The sequence below is a fragment of the Misgurnus anguillicaudatus genome, unplaced genomic scaffold, assembly GCF_027580225.2.
Source record: "Misgurnus anguillicaudatus unplaced genomic scaffold, ASM2758022v2 HiC_scaffold_29, whole genome shotgun sequence".
Lineage (NCBI taxonomy): Eukaryota > Metazoa > Chordata > Actinopteri > Cypriniformes > Cobitidae > Misgurnus > Misgurnus anguillicaudatus.
Window position 1 is genome coordinate 8540352 of NW_027395279.1, and position 22765 is coordinate 8563116.

The window sequence follows — 22765 nt, forward strand, 5'->3', positions numbered from 1 at the left end:
TTATTATACACAGTACAAACACACACATGATATAAATAAAAACTTTTATTTTGCAAACTATTATTCGCAATGAATTGTTATGCAGCCCTATTTTCAATTAAGAATGACATATAATTGACAGCAGTAACACCAGTTAAGGGTCATGACCCTTATTTAACATCAACAGTCATTTATATAGATTTTTTTATATTTATAATAATGTATAATTGAATAATAACAAATGATAATAATGATTATAATAATGTATAATTGAATAATAATAACGATATTATTATTATTATTAATAATAATAATAAATTATTGAATAATAATAATTAAATAATAATAGAAACCAAAACAGAAAGTGGAGCAATATTTTTGTGATTTTCTTACTCTGACACAAGGGCATAACCAGTGGTGTAGTGCAGAGTATACGTATAGCCACTTCTACTTAAAGAAAGGGGCATAAATTAAAAGTATACCCACTTATAAAATAGTATATGCAATTATGTATAACACTCTTTATCAGAATTTTATTATTATTTGAATTTGGTTTATTACAGCTGTGGAATTGCATTCAATATTTTTAATAGCAAAACTTGCACTGTCTTTCATTTGAGTCTTAAAAAAACGAACATAACGTTTTAGGATTATGAAAGTTTTAACGCAAAATGTAAATCATTTAGCTGTACATCTAGATCACGCATCAAATGTAAGATCTTTTGACCATGTTATTTTAACATCCATGTTCAAAAATGCATCAATTTCTGAGGAAAATGTATACCAGTAATTACACGCTCTTTCCAGCAGAGCGCGTGCTTCCAGAGCGAACCCTAGTACCGACGTCATTCGCACTCGCCCACGTGACGCCTTGGGTCATCAAACATGGCGGCCTCCTTGCTGTGCAGGAGGACAGCTTTGCTATTTGACATTACTCAATTAAGCTCTAAATTAAACTTTCTCCCGGCTGTTGTTCAACAGGTCGCGCATTATAACCCTAGACCGCTCTGGGTGAATATCAAGAATCCGTACATACCTGATAAAAGCAGCGAGAAGACACCCGACTGGCAGAAGACGGACAAGTATGATCGCAAACTGTTCGGGCGATACGGACTGTCTTCTGGAGTGAACCCGGCCAAACTCTGGCCGTCTCACGCCAAACTGGAGGAGATGATCGCCGAAGAGAGAGAGTGGCATCCACCGCTGGAGGTGATGCTGGAAAACATCGCAGCCAGAGAGAAGGAGAAGACGGAGAAACGGATCCAGAGGTACATTAAAGGACACCTGATGTGTTCGTAATAGCTTTCATTCATGATTGGTATTTGTAGTAAAACCATAGTAACTACTAATGTAGCATATCATTGTCTAACCATAGTTTACCTTTGATATTTGTAGTAACGTTAAAATATGAAATTACAAATGATAATCAGTTAGCCAAAAGAACCATAATAACGTTTGGTGTAGTAAAACAATTGTTAACTGTCAAAAGAGTAACGTTATTTGAGTTATTGAAGTCTGTCAGGTCAAACTTTTAAGTTACCTCAAATGACCAAGTTGCTTTATCCGTGAGAGGATCTTTAAAGCTGCTCCAAAAAACGATGACAAGAACTATAACATTAACTAATCCTGCGCTATCATCCAATTGAACACATAGTTGAAAATATTTTCCCTCAAGTGTGGATTGGCGATATTTAAACTTTCCACCTCAGCGCATGTCACGCCAGATTTAACGTCGCGAGGCAGTTTGCGTTCATGCGGCCCTGCGCAGAGCGATCGACGTGTGGTATCAAAGTACCGCGAGAGCGAGTTGAAATTAGACGTCTCCGTATGATTTCTCGACTCGCTCTCGCGGTACTTTGACGTCATGCGCCTGTCGGTTCTTGCGGCGCCATATGAAGTCGAACAAGAGTATTTTATCCTCTTGAAGGCTTTGAATCATGCATGATTTGGTGTCTTTGAGTTCTTTTAGTATTGAGAACAGACGCGCTCAACTCCCAAATAGTTTATGGGTGCGAGAAATAAATAAGTTGTGTTCTTCTTTTGCAACACAAATTGTCTATCAGTATTGGTTTTATATATTTTTAACACCTTTGACATGCTTGTCCCTTTTCTCGACCAGAGAGAAGACAATAGCCGCCAACATGGCTAAGATGCCCAAAATGGTCGCTGACTGGAAGAAGCAGAAACGGGAGACCAAACTAAAGCAGAAAGAGGAAAAGGTGAAAAAAGAGAGACTGCTGGCCGAGGCAAGAGAGCGATTCGGCTATGCCGTGGACCCCCGCAGTTCCAAGTTCAAAGAGATGGTGGCTGAACTAGAGAAAGAGGAGAAGAAGAAGAGGAAACTTTTGAAACGCAGGAAAAGAGAAGATGACTTGACCCCAACATCAGCTGAATCCAGCCAATAATTCTCACTGTGAGAACAACAAGGACTTCAATGCAGTGTTGCTGTACAATATTGTGACGTTGTTTTCTTTTACACACATGTAATTGGGATTATCCTGCAGTTTTTCATTTCATTGTACTTTGCTAAATCAACATGCCAGTCAAAAACAAATTCAGAATAAAAGTATTTATAGTTATAATGTTTGTATTGAACTTCTGAATGTACTTTAATATGCTTTACAACAGAAAATTTAATTTATAAATAATGCATAAAGATTTTTATACCAATATGGCCACAAACCTAATGTTTAAACATACTTTAACTTTAAATAAATATTAGCGGTATTCAATTCCACACATATCCTTACAATAATCAATTTGTTGACTTTAAATTAATTGTAAAAATAGTTATTAAACACTTGTCAGTTTTCCTTACCGCTTATAAAAGCTGTACAGGGTTCAAACTTGACCAAAAAAAGTGCAGAAATAATAAACTGATTTCTGATAAAATTTACATTTTATTACATTTTAACACACAAGGGCCCAAGCCCTGGCTTACTTTTGCTATATTTATTATTAATCTTGTCTTCTATAGCTATTTGACTAAAATTAACATCAATGTGGCACATCGGCCTCATGAGGGAAAATGAAGTTTTAGTGTTCCCTTTAAAACCACCCAAACCCTGCTGTGGGCAGTAGTGCCAATACACTGCATGTAAATGTCTTTGGTCTACTTCTCCCTGTAAAGTGAGCACAATATTTTAGGCTCTGGTCCTTACGGGGGCATTCATTACCCTGAAGCATCACAATACTGATATTTCATCCTGGTCGCTTGTGTCAGCCTTCAGTTTGGTCAGGGCTGCGTGGACCCTGAACTGTGTACGAGACTCCATTGAATATTCCTTGTAGTTATTCCTGACAAGAGAAGAGAATACATTGAACAGTTAACAACCCATTTTAAATTAATAACATCTAAATGAAACACAATATTTTAGTAGTTTTTGGAGCCAGCTTGTACTCACTTTGCTTTCTGCAGCAGCTTGATGGCTTGATCTTTTCGTCCCGTGTCTATATACACCAGACTTATCTCCAGCAGAGCATTGGGAACCAGGTAATGGTCAAACTTGATCTTCTTATCACTGTTGAGACACATCGAAATATAATTTATACCATCTGTTTCATTTAGACAAAAATCCCATAGTGTAAAAAACAAACATGAAACACTGACCTGCTGTAAACTTTGGTAAAACATTCCTCTGCGGCCTGTATGTGACCCTGGTTCTTTAAACACACGCCTTTCAGAAGCAGGATTACACACCTGTCATCCACCGTGTACTCATTTTCTACATTAACAAAAGAAAAGCATTGTGTGCATTAAGATTTTTGTGTTGTTTGTTATACACTTCTATGCTCAATAAAATAACCACATTGATATTAACAGTGTTTGTTATTAGATGAAGATGGAATTAGTGTTGCATTACCTGGGGAAGTCTCTAGGGTGCGCTCTGCATCCAAGAGTGTTTCCATCATGCCCTGTGTGAGCTCTGGGCGTTTAATGATCATTGAGAAACCGTTCCACATGTACATCATTTCCTAAATAATACAAAAAACAATAAACTTTCCATTTGTTAAGATTTTTTCAGACAGTGATTCACAATGGACACAATCGCCAAATAAGTAGCACCTGATCCAGTTACAAATGAATAAGACAGACAGATTAACAAAATAATTTATTAAATGTTTATATGATATTCTTACAAGCACAGGAACAGGCAGTTTGGCTGGATTGCTGGCTTTATAACGTCGAGCTTTACGAATGGCAAACTTCTCTGTTGGTGGAGACTTGCCTGCTATCTTCTGTTTGTATGTAGGAACCTGTCTGAGTGACAGATAAAGAGAGACAAGAAGTGAACAGGAACGACAGAGATAACTTTATTTACAAATTCAATCCATTAGCTAAAGCAGTTTATCACAATTTAAGTCTTCGTGCCCCCCTCTCCAAATATTTTATTTTTTATGTCTCTATACAGTCTAAAAAAACTCTGGGTTGTCTCATACAGCAATTTTTTTAACCCTTTAACTGCCAGCTCAACCAAACGGTTGAGCACATTTTGAGTCCCTATATTTTATTGAGAGGAGTACCTAACTTAACTCAAGCTGATTGAGCCATCTCTACTATTTGTGTAAGATATGTTTTGCCAAAAAAATCCACTAGATATCAATGTATCAATCAACAGCACTTGTCACAACACATCTTGTTATGTGGATTTTAGAAATAAAAAAATCACTTCTGTTATATGAACTGTTCTTGTTGAAATTTTGCAAGGAAACCATATTTTTTTGACATATTACACTGTAAGAGCCCTAACTTTACAAAATTATGTTACTTGGTGCCATGAAAAAACTTTCATATGTTTTGAATAATTTTTCAAAAACATGCTCAACCAAACGGTTGATTTGTCACTTAATGGTAAAAGTAGAAAAGCTAGGGTAATGTTTTCAGATCATCCATTTCTGCAGTCAGAGTGTACTATTTGCTATGAAATATACATTTCTGATCATTCACAGCTATGAATATGACACAGCTATTGTTATTTCTTATTTAATATATTGAGATCATTTCTTAAGTATGTATTTTTGCCACTTCTGGACATTTTTTTGAAATAACTATAATGAATTCATATAATTAATGTATGGAAATCATAATTACTCATTAATTAATCAATAATTACTTCTTAAATGATGTTTTAAATTGTTTGAAGGATTGTTTGCAATGTTGGCTTACAAATAAATGTTAAAGGGGCCATGTCACAAAACTTTTTTAAGATGTCAAATAAATCTTTGGTGTCCCCAGAGCACATATGTGATGTTTTAGCTCAAAATATTATATAAATAATTTATTATAGCATGTTAAAATTGCCACTTTGTAGGTGTGTGCAAAAATGTGCAGTTTTGGGTGTGTCCTTTAAAATGCAAATGAGCGGATGAAATGCAAACACCGATCACAATAATGGTGGTTTATTGAAATTGAAACTTAGTTGTGCTGTGAATTATTTTCTCTGTCTCTCCCTCTCTGGATTAAAACACTGGAAATGGCAGTGCTGTGGTTGAAAAGTGCAAATTAAGGGGTGGTATTATTATAATAAGGGCTCCTTCTGACATCACAAGGGGAGCCACATTTCAATTACCTGTTTTTTCACATGCTTACAGAGAATGGTTTACCAAAACTAAGTTACTGGGTTGATCTTTCTCACATTTGCTAGGTTGATAGAAGCACTGGGGACCCAATCATAGCACTTAAACATGGAAAATCTCAGATTTTCATGCCGTGACCCCTTTAATTTATCTAAAAAAAGACAAAAAAAAAATTATTTTGCACTACCAAACTTGACAGTGTGTTTCTTAAATCATAAAATACTAATATGCCATTGTATTACTATCTTTGGCCTTCTTTTATTTTAGGTTTTAAATGCAGAATATCCTTATTTTTGTTAATTTTGGTCATTTTTATTGCAAAAAACATGAAAACATGTCATTTCCTGCGTTAAAATGAAAACCTGATATACTTTAATATGTGATACTTCAATAAATAAAGAAGATTTTATATACAAAACCATTTTATTTGGATTATGTTTGTAAAAAATTAGTATTATAGTTCATATTTTCTAATTTCCATAGTATGTGTTTGAATTCCTTTAAGTGACATATCAACCGTTTGGTAGAGGCCGATTTTTAAAAAATTATGGGATGTGTTGAAAAAAAATACATTGATTGTGTTAAGTGGTGACATAAGGAGATAAGAAATGCAAACAAAAAATTTTTCAAATGCCTTTTTCTTGGTGTGGCAGTTAAAGGGTTAAACAGATTTTGTAGAAAGTAAAACTTATTTAAATATATTTTTGAATTTGACAATATATTTAGTTTTAACCTTCATATATCAACAAATATTTCAAAATGTAATTAAGGGGCAAAAAATTCATTTCTAATTTCACAACCTATACGGCAAAAAATATATTTTTCCTTACCAAAATATAAAAGTTTTACAAAATGTATAAAGTTTAAAAAGTATAAAATATAAAACTATAAGTATATTTTTGCAGCTGAGCAATTTTAATTAAATTTGTACCTTTAACTTGCTATGTTTACTTTCGAAATGCTTTAAAATATTTTTTTTAATTATATTTCAAAATATAAAAAAATTCTAAAAATATATTGTAAACATATTTTAAAATATAATTTAGCACATATATTTTTGAAATATATTTAAAATTTTATCTGACAATACATTATTTCCTTTATATATTTTAAAATATAAAAAATTGCTAAAAATATATTGGTGAAAATACATTTTCGTAAACATATTTCAAAATATATTTCAGCACATGTATTTTTTGGCCATTTTTTGTATATTTTTCATATATATTTGAAAATAAATTATTTCCTTTAACTTGTTATGTTTACTTTCAATGCAATGTTAATATAAATGCTTTAAAAATATATATTTTTAAATTAGATTTCAAAATATAAAAAAATGCTAAAAATATATTGGTGAAAATGCATTTTTGTAAACATATTTCAAAATAAATTTCAGCACATATATTTTTTGGCCATTTTTGTATATTTTTGAAATATATTTAAAATTATATTTGAAAATAAATTATTTCCTTTAACTTGTTATGTTTACTATCAATGCAATGTTAATATAAAGGGTTTAAAAATATATATATTTTAAATTAGATTTCAAAATATAAAAAATTGCTAAAAATATATTGGTGAAAATACATTTTTGTAAACATATTTCAAAATATATTTCAGCACATATATTTTTTGTATATTTTTGAAATATATTTAAAATTATATTTGAAAATATTTTTTGACATATGGGTAAATATTGGACTGAACACACCACTGGGATAAAAATTACCCAATGCTGGGTTGTTTCAACGAAACTGCTAGGTTATTACAACCCATGGTTGGGTAACCACAACCAAGCATTTGGTCATTTTTATCCCAGCGCTGTGTTCTGTCCAATATTCACCCGGCATTTGTTAAAAACAAGTCTACATAAAAATATGATTGTGTCTGATTCAACTCATTTGCCCTTTTCCATAAAAAGCTTGCTCACTTCACATGACGTCGCCCAGAACGATAAGCTTGTGACGTCAAATCGGTCTGGATGGCACCACTGAAGTCAAACAGGCGTAATGTTTGAAATGTCTCTCTGATTGACACACTAAAAATCTGATGAGTTTAGTTTTTTAATAGGGAGAGGGGTGCAAGAGGACTGGAATTGAGAAACAATGTGTTTTAATCTTGTTAACAAACTTCCAATAAACCAGATGAAGCACGTGTATTTACCTAAACAGATCCACCTCATTATCACCGAACGGCCGAGACTCTGTTTCTGGAAGCATGCTGAGGTAAGCAGCCTTCATATATATGTACATAGCCTGAGAGAGAGAGAGACATTAATGATTATGTGCAATAACTATACATAATCACATCAAACAACAGACCCGACTAGTTCAAACAGAAACCACAAAACCAATGACAACACAGCTACCTCCCATATTTTCACATACACTTGCTCTTTAATCAATGTGATACATGAATTATTCATAAAAACTTCAGGCTTAACAACACGACAATCTATTCGGCTAAAAGAGGAACTCTGTCTGAGTTTATGCCACAATGATTGGCCAACGTTAGCGTTGGTCAACTCGAACGTTATTTGAGACATAATGGCAAAGTTGTTAGCATAGGCTGTTTATTCAGACATCCCTGTGCATATGCACTGAATACACACCATTCACATTATTTACATTCTGGGTGGAGGCCATGGCAAAAGTTGTGTTGTCAGCTGTGAAAATCACACTCACACCAAACAATGACTCTGTAACATTTCTTTTGAAAACCAGGATCGATGCAATTTGTTCTGTGACCAAGCTGCACCTCTGACACGTCTGGTGTGGGGTTTGATTAGCATTGGTTGATCTATCACTAATCTCACCTTAGACCAGCGGCTCTCCTGGCTGAGCAGGTCTGCGTAGAAGTAAGCCATCTTCCAGTGTCTCTTGTAGGTGAAACACCACATTAACTCCCAGTAGCACATGTGGTGAAACTGTTTCCAGGTCTGCTGGGCCTTACAGCCGTCTTCAAACAGTACTACCGCCTGGACACAGAAAAACAACAATGGGGAAGTAATGTGAGCAATTGAGGGAAACGTGCCTTGCTTAATGCTACGTACACACCAAAATCGGAGCATCGCGTTACTAGCTATAGAATACGTGCGGGATTTAACTTCATGTCATGCAAATTTCTTGCTTGGACGAAGATGCGCTTGAGACGAAAAGCGCGTGTTTTCCTGGCAAACGCGCCGCCCATATCGCATCATTCGCATCGCCACACGCGAGGGCGTGTCTGATCGCGTCTTTTCATTGACTTTGTATGTAATCTACTTGCGCAAATCGTTGAACTCGCGTCTGGTGTGAACCCACATTTAGGATAACAGGATTTCCATGCTTTTATGAAATTACGTGGTTTAGTGTTATATGCAAACATAACGTAACGGTCCACCTGTGGTCAGTGCGTGTCTGAGGGATATTAATACTGGGGGAAGTTGTGGCCTAATGGTTAGAAAGTCAGGCTTTGATCCGAAGGTCGCCGGTTTGAGTTTGCGACTGAGGTGTCCTTACTGTGGGTTCACACCAGCCGCGTTATAGGCGTTAAATTCGCATCTACGTATTCACGTCTAGTTTACCGCTTAAACATTTTGAGTTTACTCACTTCTAGTCATCGAGATATTCACGCGGAAATTTGCATCATGGAAGGGGCTTCTGCGACTCCGATAGCTTCCTGTAATCACGTCACTACTAGAGCAAGCTCCTGATTGGTTAATGTGGCACGTTTTTCTGCTAAAGTTAACATTTTTCAATGAGAGAGAATCGCGTGTACTGCGCCGTGCTAACCGGCTCATTCGTGCCGCGAGACCTCCAGATGCGCGTCAACGCGTCTTCACATGAACTTAACATTGAAATTACTCGTGCTTGACACCTCTACCGTGGCTGGTGCGAACGCAGCATAAGTCATTCAGATTTTTTTTTTGGGATGCTCAGATAAGCCGATTTTTTGACTTGATTTGTGTTAGCTAAATTTTGCCGATCCCACAAACTGACTCTATTTTGTTTATTTAGGAGTTAAACTGTTTTTATTCACTTTTGTGCCGAATCATATTTTGGACAATGTTTAAAGGTGCAGTGTGTACATTTTAGCGGCATCTAGTGGTGAGGTTGTGAATTGCAGCCAACGGCTCAGTACACTGCTCACCCCTCGCTTTTTAAACACAGAGAAGCTACAGTAGCCGCCACCGGACAAACATGTCATCTTTGGAGACAACTTAGTAAAAAAATGTGTTCATTAAGAGCTTCTGTAGAAACATGGCAGCCCAAAATGGCAACTTCCATGTAAGGGGACCCTCGGAGTATGTAGATATAAACGTCTCATTTTAAGGTAATTAACACATAACGGTTCATTATGAAAGGTCTTTATACACCACTGATAATATAGTTTTATATTTTATTTTGCATTTCTGTCAACAGATCCTTCTAAAAATTACACACTGCACCTTTAAAAACACCTTATAAAACAGTTAGTTCCAATCCTTGATTCTGATTGGTCAATAGGTGTCGTGCCTAACAACGCCCTTCAGCCGTTACTTATTCACGATACAGCACAGCCTCTCGTACCTTATTGCTTACTTACGAGTTGCAATCATGTTCAGTTTAAAATCAGTGTTTTACATAAACCCTGTTGTATATTAAAGGGCACCTATTATGCACATTTTTACAAGATGTAATTTTACACCTATAAGTCTCAGGTGTGCTCAGAATGTGTCTGTGAAGTTTCAGATTAAAATACCCCACATATCATTTATTATAGCATGTCTAAATTAATGGGCGCAAAAAAGCGTTTTCATGTGTGTACCTTTAAATGCAAATGAGCTCCTCACTCTCTTACCAACAGACAGTGAGTGCTTTTAGTTCAAATAGATCTGATTTATGTCAATACAGACAATAGTATCTAACTATTGAGATATGGCGAACAGCATACAACTTAATGAGGGCAGAAACTGGTACAAGACGGGGTTCATGCACGCAAACACACTTTTATGTCCAAACACCTTGTAAAAGTGGATTTTGCATGATATGTGCTCTTTAAATAAATCTTTGTATAATGAATAGTTGTTGTGTTTCCTTATTTGATTGTTTTAAAGGCAGGTTGCATGATTTTTGAAAAACACACACTTGTATCCCTATCGTGTTTATATATATATAAATATATATGTATCTCTCTCAAGGGTTTTTCTCCTCCTAGGAGTTTTCCCACAGGGTTTTTCTCCTAAGGGTTTTTTCATCCCATGGAGAGTCAGCCAACATTGGCTTAATTTACATTGGAGCACTTTACTGTATACGTTACATTATTACTACACTCGCTTGTTCGGTTTATTCTTAGCTGCTGTATTCTGCTTCTTATATTATCTATGGATTTTTCTGTGTTTTCCCCTATGTCTATTCATGTAAAGCTGCTTTGAAACAATTAACAATTGTGAATAGCGCTATATAAATAAAATTGAATTGAACTTGTAGCCAATCAGCAGTTAGGGGCGTGTCTACTACCGACACCGTTGCCTGGGTTGCGTATGTGTGGGGCGGGTCTATCAAAAGATGGTCCAGACTCATATTTGGTAGGGGTGTGTTTGTTTAGGTGATTTTAAATATCAACATTGGCTTTCGGAGATCATGCACCCCGCCTTTAAAACTATAATATACATATTTACGGTGTAAACTAACGCTTGAAGGATCTGAATTGGTATCAATTAGTCATGATGACAATGTCTTCTAACAAGGCTGCTGACTTTAAACGTACTGAGGCAGAGAGTATAAAATACAGATGAATTCAGACCAGTATTCTCACCTCATCAATGTTCCCCTTCATCTCTTCTGCTCGTCCGGCAAAGAAGAGAAAAATTGCCCCCTAGAAAAAAATCAAAACATGACCTTTACTGTTACTGTTAGTTAAAGGCATACACTGAAAAAAATGTTTCATTGAATTTAATCAATTTTTTTAAGGTAAGTGGTTGCAATCAATTTATTTAAGCTACATTTAAACAAAAAAGATTAGTAAAGTAAAATAAAATATAAAACTTTTGTTTAAATGTAGCTTAAATAAATTGATTGCAACCTCTTACCTTAAAAAAATTGATTCAATTCAATGAATCATTTTTTTCCGTGTATGGTGTTAAAAATGGCGGGACATTTTCATTCTAGGGAGCATGTTATTGGACAAATATTTACAAATGCCTCTGGGTACAACATAAGATCTATATATTTTTTTCCAGAAAACACTTTACATTTTAAATGCATATGTGACCCTGGACCACAAAAAGTCATAAGTTACATGGATATATATGTAGCAATAGCAGACAATACATTGTATGGGTAAAAATAATCGTTTTTTTATACAAAAATCATTAGGATATTAAGTAAAGATATTTTGAAAATGTCATACCTTAAATATATTAAAAATGTTTATCATTAGTTATATGTGATGTTAAGAACTGGTTTTGTCAAATATCTACTCTGCCCTACAAAGCAAAAGGCAGTAACTTCGTTTTTGGTCAAAAATTACTTATTGATATTTTTGAGACATTCAAGACCTCCTTTATTATTTGCATTAGTATCTTGAGTCAATTTTATGTTTTTTCGAGAAAATAAAAATAAAGAAGAAATTAACTGACAACTGAAACTCACTATAAGTCTAAACTTTAAAGTCATTTTTCTCAGTTTCACACTCTAGCGAGTTAAAGGAATAGTCTACTCATTTTCAATATTAAAATATGTTATTACCTCAACTAAGAATTGTTGATACATCCCTCTATCATTTGTGTGCGTGCATGTAAGCGCTGGAGCGCGCTGCGACGCTTCAATAGCATTTAGCTTAGCCCCATTCATTCAATGGTACCATTTAGAGATAAAGTTAGAAGTGACCAAACACATCAACATTTTTCCTATTTAAGACGAGTAGTTATACGAGCAAGTTTGGTTGTACAAAATAAAACGTAGCGCTTTTCTAAGCGGATTTAAAAGAGGAACTATATTTTATGGCGTAATAACACTTTTGGGAGTACTTTGACTCGCCTGAAAAGTCCGCTCCCCTTCTCCCTCTCATAATGGGAGAGGGAGGGTGTTACTGCGCCGAGTCGAAGTACTCCCAAAAGTGCTATTACGCCATAAAATATAGTTCCTCTTTTAAATCCGCTTAGAAAAGCGCTACGTTTTATTTTGTACCACCAAACTTGCTCGTATAACTACTCGTCTTAAATAGGAAAAACGTTGATGTGTTTGGTCACTTCTAACTTTATCTCTAAATGGTACCATTGAATGAATGGGGCTAAGCTAAATGCTATCGAAGCGTCGCAGCGCGCTCCAGCGCTTACATGCACGCACACAGATGATAGAGGGATGTATCAACAGTTCTTAGTTAAGGTAATAACATATTTTAATATTGAAAATGAGTAGACTATTCCTTTAAGGTCTTTTGCCTTTGTAGGGCAGTACTGTTACTAAACATTTCTTATGTTGCATTAAAGCTGTTGTTGTTATAACACGCAACTTTGTACTATTGCACTTATCGCTTTTATAAATTAGACACAAGATGTTCATTAAAAATGAATTAGACATACATTTGGATATTGCTGCCGAAATGGCTCAAGCAGTTTCTCTGCATCTTCCACGTCTCCTTCTCCAATACCTACAAAACACATCAGAAACATCAAAATATAGGGAAAGTAAATGCATTTTCATTGTAACAGTTCACCTGTCATCATTTACAAATCATTACATCATTTCAAATCCACGTGACCCTGGACCACAAAACCATAAGGGTCCATTTTTTTTAAATTGAGATTCATACATCATCTGAATGCTAAATAAATAGCTTTGCATTGATTTATGGTTTGTTGGGTAGGACAATATTCGGCCAAGATAAAACACTTTAAAAATCTGGAATCTGAGTGTACAAAAAATCTTGAATTCCTTAGCAACACATATTACCAATGATTAATAAATATTTGATATATTTACGGTAGGAAATTTACAAAATATCTTCATGGAACATGATCTTTTCTTATATCCTAATGATTTTTGGAATAAAAAAATATATAAATTTGACCCATACAATGTATGATTGGCTATTGCTACTAATATACCCGTGTGCCTTATGACTGGCTTTGTGGTCTAGGGGTCAAATGTGAGATTCATATGGACCTCAGGAAATTTTATAAAATAAAAGTACCACCACCACTATAAAACACTGTAAAAAATTGTGATTACCTAAAATAAAGGAGAGGAAAGTGTAGAAACAGAGCAGGAGTAAAGCACACAACATGGAGCGCAGGCTGTGAGAGGTGGCACCCGTGTTCAGCTGAGAGATGCCAAACTCCTGCAACACACAACAAATCAATACACAAAATTGTCTTTACAGAATTAATATTTTTATTTACTTGTGTCAATTTTCGGGCTTATACAGTAACAGTTCAACACCTTATCTCCAGAAAACCCTGCAAACTCCAGCAACTTGAGTATCCTCGTAGGAAACAGTGATAAAGTCTGTATGAAATTGTGAGAAACAACAATGATTGACAGACAACTCGCTTCATTTATAAGAATATAGATGTGTTATTTTTGTAGAACGTACCAAGTTGAAAGCCCCAATTCCAAATGAGACTCCCCCCTCTAAATGCTTGTGGTTTGGTCCTTTAAAACCCATGCCTGATTGGACGAAAGTGTTCAGCTCCCTGCATGAAAATGATGTCATTCACAGCATACAGGTCAATACAAGGACAACTCAAATAAGAAATATAATATAGGATGTTTCTGTTACAGGTGCACAGACTTACTTGTATATGAGGTAACTGTTTCGAACTTTGATTCCTCCTTTGATGAAACTCACCATGTTCTCATCCTGTCCACACACACAAGAAAACCAAAATTTTATATTTTATATGGTTAAGTCTATGATATTACGATCCTGGATATGGCTCCGAACCCTCATTTAAAGGACAAATCCACCACTCATTTTTTTTAATTCCTATTAAACCAAAACAGTCTTATCAGACATTCTCTTGTTAATGTGATGTCACATTGATAAAGCCCCGCCCACTGCCACTGACTGACAGCCCTGCATTACCATAGTTTCCACCTACTCTTCCACCTACTGGTACCTACTGATACTATTATCTCAGACTGTGTTTGCAAGTGCTCATTGTCTCTTTTGGTAAGGGAGTGAGGAGCTCATTTGCATTTAAAGGTACAGCGTGTTTTTGCTTCAACCCAAATAAGGGGATTTTTGGACATGTTATAATAAATGATCTTTGGAGTATTTTGAGCTGAAACTTCACAGAGACTTTCTGAGCACACCTGAGTTTTATATAACATCTTGTGAAATGGGCATAATAGGTGTCCTTTAATATAAGGAGTGTCCCTCAGGACTACTACATAAAAAAAACACATCCAGCAAAATTCATAAATGAAACATGTCAGGTGGTTTGCATATTTGTGAACATGTGAGAGGTCTTTGAATTGAGTTTCAAACCTGTAGGAAGGTAAGAGCAGCCCTGTGTAGCAAACACTCGGCGTAACACGCCTCAGCGTGAAGCTGCTCTGTAAAACATTAAACAAAACACATAGAAGATTCAAAGCTTGTGACTGAATGCCTTCAGCATAAAATAGCAATTAAATGAGAGACGAATGAGCATTTCACGCTATGCAAAATCTGTTATGGAATTTAGGACACAATATCATTAATATTGAGAGCTGGTAAGTAATCATAATAATATTAACAAGATTTTTCTGTGTTTTCTCCTGCTTTTATTAATGTATAGCTGTATTGAAACAATTAAACAATTGTGAAAAGTGCTATATAAATAAAATTGAATTGAATTGAGTTTTGCTCTGCCATGTTTGAACAATACGATTGGCATTTTTGGTTTGTATTTGTGTAAAACATACATGACAAAAACAGGCCTAAAAATATCTCACCTTCTGCTATATCTTTGTTTGCTCCCAGGTTCAACAGACTGCCAGTTTTCTTACGGAACCTGAAAGAGAACAGTTAGAGATCAAGTAATGAGGAGACACTGCATTTAAAAGAGGTTTTTTAGATCGCCCCTAGAGGAACCTGCTGGAGAACGTCTAGGTTGCCTTTGTAAAACCATCCCAGCTTTTGGGGCTCTGTTTATGGCGAGAGCCAGGTTTAGTTATTGAAAAATGTAACTAGGGTTTTGGACTTACTCTGTAGAAAAACATTTCAAAAGTATGCTAAAATGATTATGATATAATGATGTTGACCGCATGTTCTCGGCACATATATTATACATTTATCATCCAATTATCATCAAATCAGCTTAGTCCATAACGTTGTTTCTTCCTCATATATGCACATACAAAATAATAAATATTAAATGTTTTGGGAAGGCCAATCCTTTCCTTATTTGTTGTATATTATTGCTTCGGATTTGTGGCTTTTAATTCACAGAATCCCTACAAAGTATCCAAAAAAATGGTCACATCCATAACGCATGCATGTTTCCCTCATCTTAATTAAAAAACTTTTTTTTCTCATTTAGGAAAATACAAACGGGTATTTTCAATACATGGCTAATAAATGCATTATCTGTGAATTTCCCAATTCAAGGGCTGTGACCTTGAAGGTGGCAGCCTCCAAAGTCCATGAAGAGAACTGAAATGAGACAGTCTAGCATTCGAAGGACCCATAATTTACGTCACCTGTATGCTCCCACCATAGATGTGTATAAAGGCTAGATGTCTCGCCCTCGCTGCTGGCCAATTGAGTGGAACGTCCGCATTTCGGCAGCCATCATACCACAGGGCGCTCGCTCACTCGTAGCATTAAGTTTAAATGATGCAGGTACTTTTAAATGACCATAATTTTTTACAGATTTTCAAACGGTTTGGTTTGTTATAAACGTCAAAGATGTACCTATGACACTGCATACTTATCCTAAAAATAAATAAAACATTCATGAAACATGTTAAAGCATCCAGAATATAGCCACGTTAATAACGTTTGTAAAAAACCAAACCGTTTGAAAATCGGTAGAAAGTTGAGCAAGTTATGGTCATTTAAAAGTACCTGCAACATTAAACTCAATGCTACGAGTGAGCGAGCTGTCTGAGGTAAGATGGCCGCCAGGTGATGCCGTTACAGACTCCTTCGTAAGACATCTAGCCTTTATACATATCTATGGCTCCCACCACACCTGTCAGCAGGAAACAGCGGAGACGTTTCTGACTTATTCAAATGAATATGGAACCAGAATAATGTTAATTTATTTGAGAAAATATGACATGTTGATGTAGATTAAACTAACCAACAGTATATCAAATCAAGGCTTTGAAACTTTAAAAACCAGCAACTTTAAAAAATATATATGTTCCGGAACAGAATCATTTATTTAAAATAATGGTAACCGGTTAATACCATTATTTTTTTCGTTCTTTGACAAGATCAGAACTCTTGATGTGTAATCTTGAGAGAGAGTTGCACTACTTTGTCTCATACTGTAGTCTATTAAAATAGGTTTGCTGAATAAAGCACTAAAAAAATACATTTTCACTTTATGTGGAGCGACTGTTTATGCTGCATCTTCTTCCTGAAACACCGTGTGGAATTCATCCTCCGTATGTGTGTGCGCGTGTGTTTAAGTGCACTCAAAAGTGCATACACGGAGAGACGCATTTCAATAACAAGCAAACAATCTTTCTGTTTCTGACAGGGCACATACAAATAAAATGATCTCGAAATACCACATTATTCTTTTTCTAATAAAAACATTTGTTTTATGTCATGTATAATGCTGAAACAAATGTAGGCATGTCAGAATTACAGTTATGCCGCTTACATAATGTAGCCTTTTTTAATGTTTGATGACAAGATAGAGACTTAAGGAAAATTATGTAGACTAATAATTTAAGTTTAATGTCCTAATGATCAGCTTACTTATTTGTATGTCTCACAGCTGACATGGGACATTATTAACCAATTCGAGAACTTTATTTTTTGTTTTAACCGGTTCAAGAACGTCAATTTTAGGGTTTAACCGAAAACCGTAAACGTTAAAATACGTTTTTTGTTTGAAACGAACCAATTGGGAAAAGATCTGTTTCAAATCCCTGTATCAAATTAATTAACCTTAGAAGTAAACACAACATACACAGAATAATTTTAATACAAAACATAACTTATAATACTAAAACGCTGACGTTGAAGAAACTTTTTTCTGCTAAATACACACTTTTATTTAATAAAGATTTTAATTGTTTATTTGCTACAGGCGTTACACGTGAGCAATGAATCCTGGGATAGCCTAGGCTGTAAAAGATCCATTAGTTTTATCCTTAACAGCGCAGAGAAATAAGGACACATTTTAAGTCTTCATTTAAGCATGATTCGAATTGGGATGTCCTTACTAGCCTTAAGTCACACAGCTGTGACACAATCAGTCTTAAAATACATCCTAAGAAGGTCGCAGCCTTCGAATTGGGACTCAGCTTATATTACAAGGTTTGATTGCAAATGTCACATCCATAACACTGAAATTGCTCATTTGCATGTTATTAATACAATATTAATAGTAAAAGTTGGATCAACTTAAAAAATAACTTTAAATAATAAAGTTTCTGATTTCATTTTCGCACTTTAAGGTAAAATTTAAGGTAAAATTTGTGTTTAATTATTTAAAGTGGTAACACCTAAATTTTTTTTTTTTCACTTAAAGTTATAAAATTTAGGTTAAAAAACATAACTTTTACTTTGTACAGTGTATATGCATTAAAGGGATAATTATTTTATAATTTTCTCACTTTCATATCATTCCTGTATGATTTATCTTCTTCTGTATAACGCAAAAGAAGATATTTTCAAGAATTGTACACTTTTAAAAAAACATTTATTTCAACTTAATAAAGTAAGTTACCTGGTTGCCTTACATTTTTTAGTTAATTCAACAAAATGTTGTGTAAACGAATATTTTTAAGTTGAATTAACTCAAAATTGTAAGGCAACCAGGAAACTTATTTTATAAGTTGAACCAACTTTTTTTCACAGTGTACGAACACCAAACCACCAAGACATTTCTCAAAATATCTTCTTTCGTTTTCCACAGAAAAAAAGAGTCATATGCAATTTTGAATCACATAGGAGTGAATACATTTTTGGGTGAATTCTTTAAGCAACTGTGATAAGGTTAGGTTCACATTACTTGTATATTCATTTAATATTTACAAAGCAATATTCTTATTAAATTTATATGTAATTCTGTCATGTGTTTACAAATGGCTCTCGACCTACAGTATATTCTGAACAACCAAAGCATACACACTTTCTACAAACTAACGTCACTTCTCCATCAGAGGAGGATGTTATAGGTGGAGATCACAGCATGCATGTGAAGGATCTCAATCGTGGTATTTGTGTTTGTCCATCAGTGTCATCTAATACTGACTCACTGTTTCTTAAACAAACCAAAGTGAGCTTGCCTGTAACTCTTGCTATGGTAACACCACACACACACACCCTCATGTGGATTTGCGCTGTATCATAAGATGAGAAAGCCTGATGTACATAAACGTTATACATGCATCTTTACACTGCACTTAATGCATGTTATGTAATGTCAGATTAAATGTTTAAAATCAGCTGTTGTTCATAGCTATAACTCCATGCAAACACAGGCAAATTTCCATTTGCATAAAAGTTGAAAGATCACTGGTGAGTCTTACAGATCTGCACATTGTATATACGCTGTATTAAGTTTAGTATTGTGTACCTCTGGCACACCTCCTGAGCGCACTTCATGGTGTTTCCAGCTTGCACTATGTCATCATGTTGAAACGTCATCATGGCTTGCATTTCTAATACTGTGGCATAGATCAGAGCATGATACATGCTGTCCTTAGACCTGAAACAAAACACGATTATAAACACAAGGGTCATTTCGGCAATGGTAACAGCACCAAACAGATCTGAATTTATTTGAGCAGAATAGCTGGCACAATGATATTCGCATAATGAACATGTAAACCAAGACCCAGACAAGGGCGAGATCGAGTTATGTCCAAGAGCATTTACCCCAACACTAAAATGTCAATAATACAATGAAACAGCATTAGTTTCCTTTTTTTTAAGTAACTAATTCATAAGGCAAAAATATATATTTTCAAATATATAATTGTAACTATTTTTTAAATATACAAAAAAGACCAAAAAATGTATGTGCTAAAATATATTTTTCTATATAAAATATAGAAACTATCGCTTTCGCGTGCTAACGTGAAACTACCGCGTGTGCATGTAAATCTATCGGGTTTAGTTTAAATATACAAAAAAGGCCAAAAAATATATGTGCTAAAATATATTTTGAAAAAGTATTTTTCACCAATATATTTTTTGGCATTTTTTGTATATATAAAAAATAAATATATTTTCAAGCATTTATATTTACATAACATTGGATGAAAAACTTACTCTGTAAGCATAACAGGTTTAAAAATATTAAATTTTAAAAATATTAAATTTAAATATATTTTTAACTGCAAAAATATACTTATTTTTACGGAGCCCCTAAGGGGACATGGAGCAAAAATTAAAGAAACTTTCACTTTCACGTGAGCACGCAAAATCGATAGTTTCACGTGAGCACGCGAAATCGATAGTTTCACGTGAGCACGCGAAATCGATAGTTTCACGTGAGCACGCGAAATCGATAGTTTCACGTGAGCACGCGAAATCGATAGTTTCACGTGAGCACGCGAAATCGATAGTTTCACGTGAGCACGCGAAATCGATAGTTTCACGTGAGCACGCGAAATCGATAGTTTCACGTGAGCAAGCGAAATCGATAGTTTCATGTGCTAACGTGAAACTACCGCGTGCGCACGTAAATCTATCGCGTTTAGTTTAAATATTCAAAAAAGGCAAAAAATATATGTGCTAAAATATATTTTGAAATGTGTTTACAAAAAAGTATTTTTCACCAATATATTTTTTTGGCATCTTTTGTATATTTTAAAAATAAATATATTTTCAAGCATTTATATTTACATTACATTGGAAGAAAAACTTACTCTGTAAGCATAACAAGTTTGAAAATATTAAATTTAAATATACTTTTAACTGCAAAATACACTTATTTTTACGGAGCCCCTAAGGGAAAACTAAACGCGATAGTTTCGCGTAAGCACATGAAACTAAACTTTTGATTTTTTACTTTAATGGCACCTTAGGGGCTTGGTATATTTTACATTTTATTATCATACATTTTATACAAACTTATATTTTGGCAAGGAAAAATATATTTTTTGCTGTATAGGTTGTAAAATTAGAAATGTAGTTGTTGCTATTAAAATACATTTTGAAATATATGTTAAAATATGAAGGGGTTCAAACTAAATATATTTTCAAATTCAAAATATATATTTAATTAAGCTTTACTTTCTACAAAATGTATTTAGCATATATTTAAATCATATTTCTGGCCAATTAAATTTTTTTTTTTTAATAAATTTAATTTATTATGGGAAGGTTTTTTGGCATACAGATTAGTCTTGGCAAAAGTAAAACCATGTTTTTTCCAGAAACCATGGTTTTTGTAGCACAACCATGGTTATTTTGTGTTAACCATGATTTAACTGTAGTAACCAAAGGTTTTTTTTGTTTGACTGTAGTAAAACCAAGGTTAATTTTCGTAAGGGTTGTGTTTAAAATGTAATATTGACATCCTGCTTATTGTACGTTTGTATAAAATGTCACGTTAAAAATTCATGTTTACAATCGGGCTCATACTCGTGAAAACAGCTCTCTTTCTCTTTTGATGAACTATATCAGATGTTACAAAAAAACAAGTGTCATACTTTTTTGCACTTTATCTTAAGGACCAAGACCAGTCTCGAGTACTGAGCAACAATTTGAAAGTGGCACACTAAACCAACAGCATTATTTATAAAGATTTTACAGCCAGAAGGGCAATATATCAAATATAACATTAGAGCCGCTTCAAAAAATCTGATTTGTGTTTCAGTGTAAGGTCAGTATTTGTCTGTGGTGAACCTTAATGAATGTGTATCATCTGTGTGGAGCTATTGTCAGTCATGAGGGTGTGAGCTTTAAGTAAACATCTTACATCCTGGAAAAGGGAGCGTGTGTGATGTCATTCTGCACCACGAAACATGCCAGGGGAATAAAGGCATTTATCATGGCATTTACAATAAAAACCATTTCACAAGGCACTTACAGCAACAGGACAAAAAAATCATGTAAAATGTGATAAGGCACAATCGCAACGTGGGCTTGGAAGGTCCTAGCACACCCTTACTAAACACCTCACCTGCTCTCGAAACCCACACAGATACTCTGTCCAAACCCTCTGAATAAATGAAAAAGAGAGAAAAGCTATAAAGTAGCCTACATGAGAATGACAGCTCATACCGTGGTCTCAGTTTGTCCAAACTCTCATTAAAGTGGTTGTTGAGAAACAGGTCCAGAGCCTCCATGCATTCATCAAGAGAAGCCGTGAGGGATGTTTGTCTGGAGCTGTCAAACACACACAGGGTTATTGGTTATAAATCCAGCTTTAGGCTTTTCCCTAATGATTTAAAATTAGTTACGAAGACAACACATTTACCCCTGGTTTCACAGACAAGGCTTAAGGCTAGTCCTAGACTAAAACAAATGTTTGAACTGTCTCATTTGAAAATAACTTGCAATGCCAGTGCCATTGATTTGCCTCAAGATACACACCAGTAACGTCTTTTTTAAAGCCATGTTTATAAAAGACGCTTAAATGTGCTAATTTACCTAAGGCCAAGTCCTGGTTTTAGCTAAGCCTTGCCTGTGAAACCAGGCCTTAGATTTATCTAAAATCCATTTTTAAAGTATATACTCTTAAAAATCCTCACAGCGATGCCATAGCACAACCATATTTGGTTCCTCAAATAACTATTTAGCCAAAAATGGTTCTTCTATGTGCAATGTGTGAATACATACCCCCTACAATGAAAAAACATTCACCCACTCTTTTTTATTCTCCATTAAACCAAAGCAGTCTCATTAGACACGCTGTTTGATTCTCTTGTTAATGTGACATCACACTGTTTAGGCCCCGCCCACGGCCACTGACTGACAGTCCTGCATTAGCATTTCCACCTTCAGCAAGTTGTATGCTATCTGCCATATCTCAATAGAGAGATACTATTGTCTCAGACTTTATTCGCAGGAATCAGATCTATTTTACCTGAAAGCGCAGACTGTCTTTGTTGGTAAAGCCGGG

At 34.7% G+C, this 22765-nt stretch overlaps 2 protein-coding genes across 2 annotated transcripts in view; one reads left to right on the top strand and one right to left on the bottom strand.

Moving 5' to 3' along the window:
- Positions 1-835: 835 nt before the first annotated feature.
- Positions 836-2557, top strand: LOC141362924 (large ribosomal subunit protein mL64-like). Its single transcript, XM_073865205.1, has 2 exons — positions 836-1247; positions 2099-2557. Exons 1-2 carry the CDS (start codon positions 865-867, stop codon positions 2382-2384), a joined length of 669 nt encoding a protein of 222 aa, XP_073721306.1. The 5' UTR covers positions 836-864; the 3' UTR covers positions 2385-2557.
- Positions 2558-2566: 9 nt separating this feature from the next.
- Positions 2567-22765, bottom strand: part of LOC141362921 (tetratricopeptide repeat protein 39A) — a 29713-nt gene continuing 9514 nt past the window's right edge. Inside the window, exons 3-19 of the mRNA XM_073865200.1 lie at positions 21925-22029; positions 19268-19399; positions 15459-15517; positions 15013-15080; positions 14318-14382; positions 14116-14215; positions 13962-14027; positions 13752-13860; positions 13103-13170; positions 11335-11394; positions 8372-8533; positions 7720-7811; positions 4120-4240; positions 3843-3954; positions 3590-3704; positions 3384-3500; positions 2567-3276 (exon numbers count right to left, since the gene is read on the bottom strand). Of these exons, the coding sequence (XP_073721301.1) occupies positions 3165-3276; positions 3384-3500; positions 3590-3704; positions 3843-3954; positions 4120-4240; positions 7720-7811; positions 8372-8533; positions 11335-11394; positions 13103-13170; positions 13752-13860; positions 13962-14027; positions 14116-14215; positions 14318-14382; positions 15013-15080; positions 15459-15517; positions 19268-19399; positions 21925-22029 (1663 nt within the window). The 3' untranslated portion in view covers positions 2567-3164. The remainder of the gene's footprint in view (positions 3277-3383; positions 3501-3589; positions 3705-3842; positions 3955-4119; positions 4241-7719; positions 7812-8371; positions 8534-11334; positions 11395-13102; positions 13171-13751; positions 13861-13961; positions 14028-14115; positions 14216-14317; positions 14383-15012; positions 15081-15458; positions 15518-19267; positions 19400-21924; positions 22030-22765) is intronic.

Coding starts and splice junctions, on each gene's coding strand:
- LOC141362924 (XM_073865205.1), top strand. CDS start 865: ATGGCGGCCTCCTTGCTGTGCAGGAGGACAGCTTTGCTATTTGACATT. Junction 1,248..2,098: donor ACGGAGAAACGGATCCAGAG/GTACATTAAAGG, acceptor TTTCTCGACCAG/AGAGAAGACAATAGCCGCCA.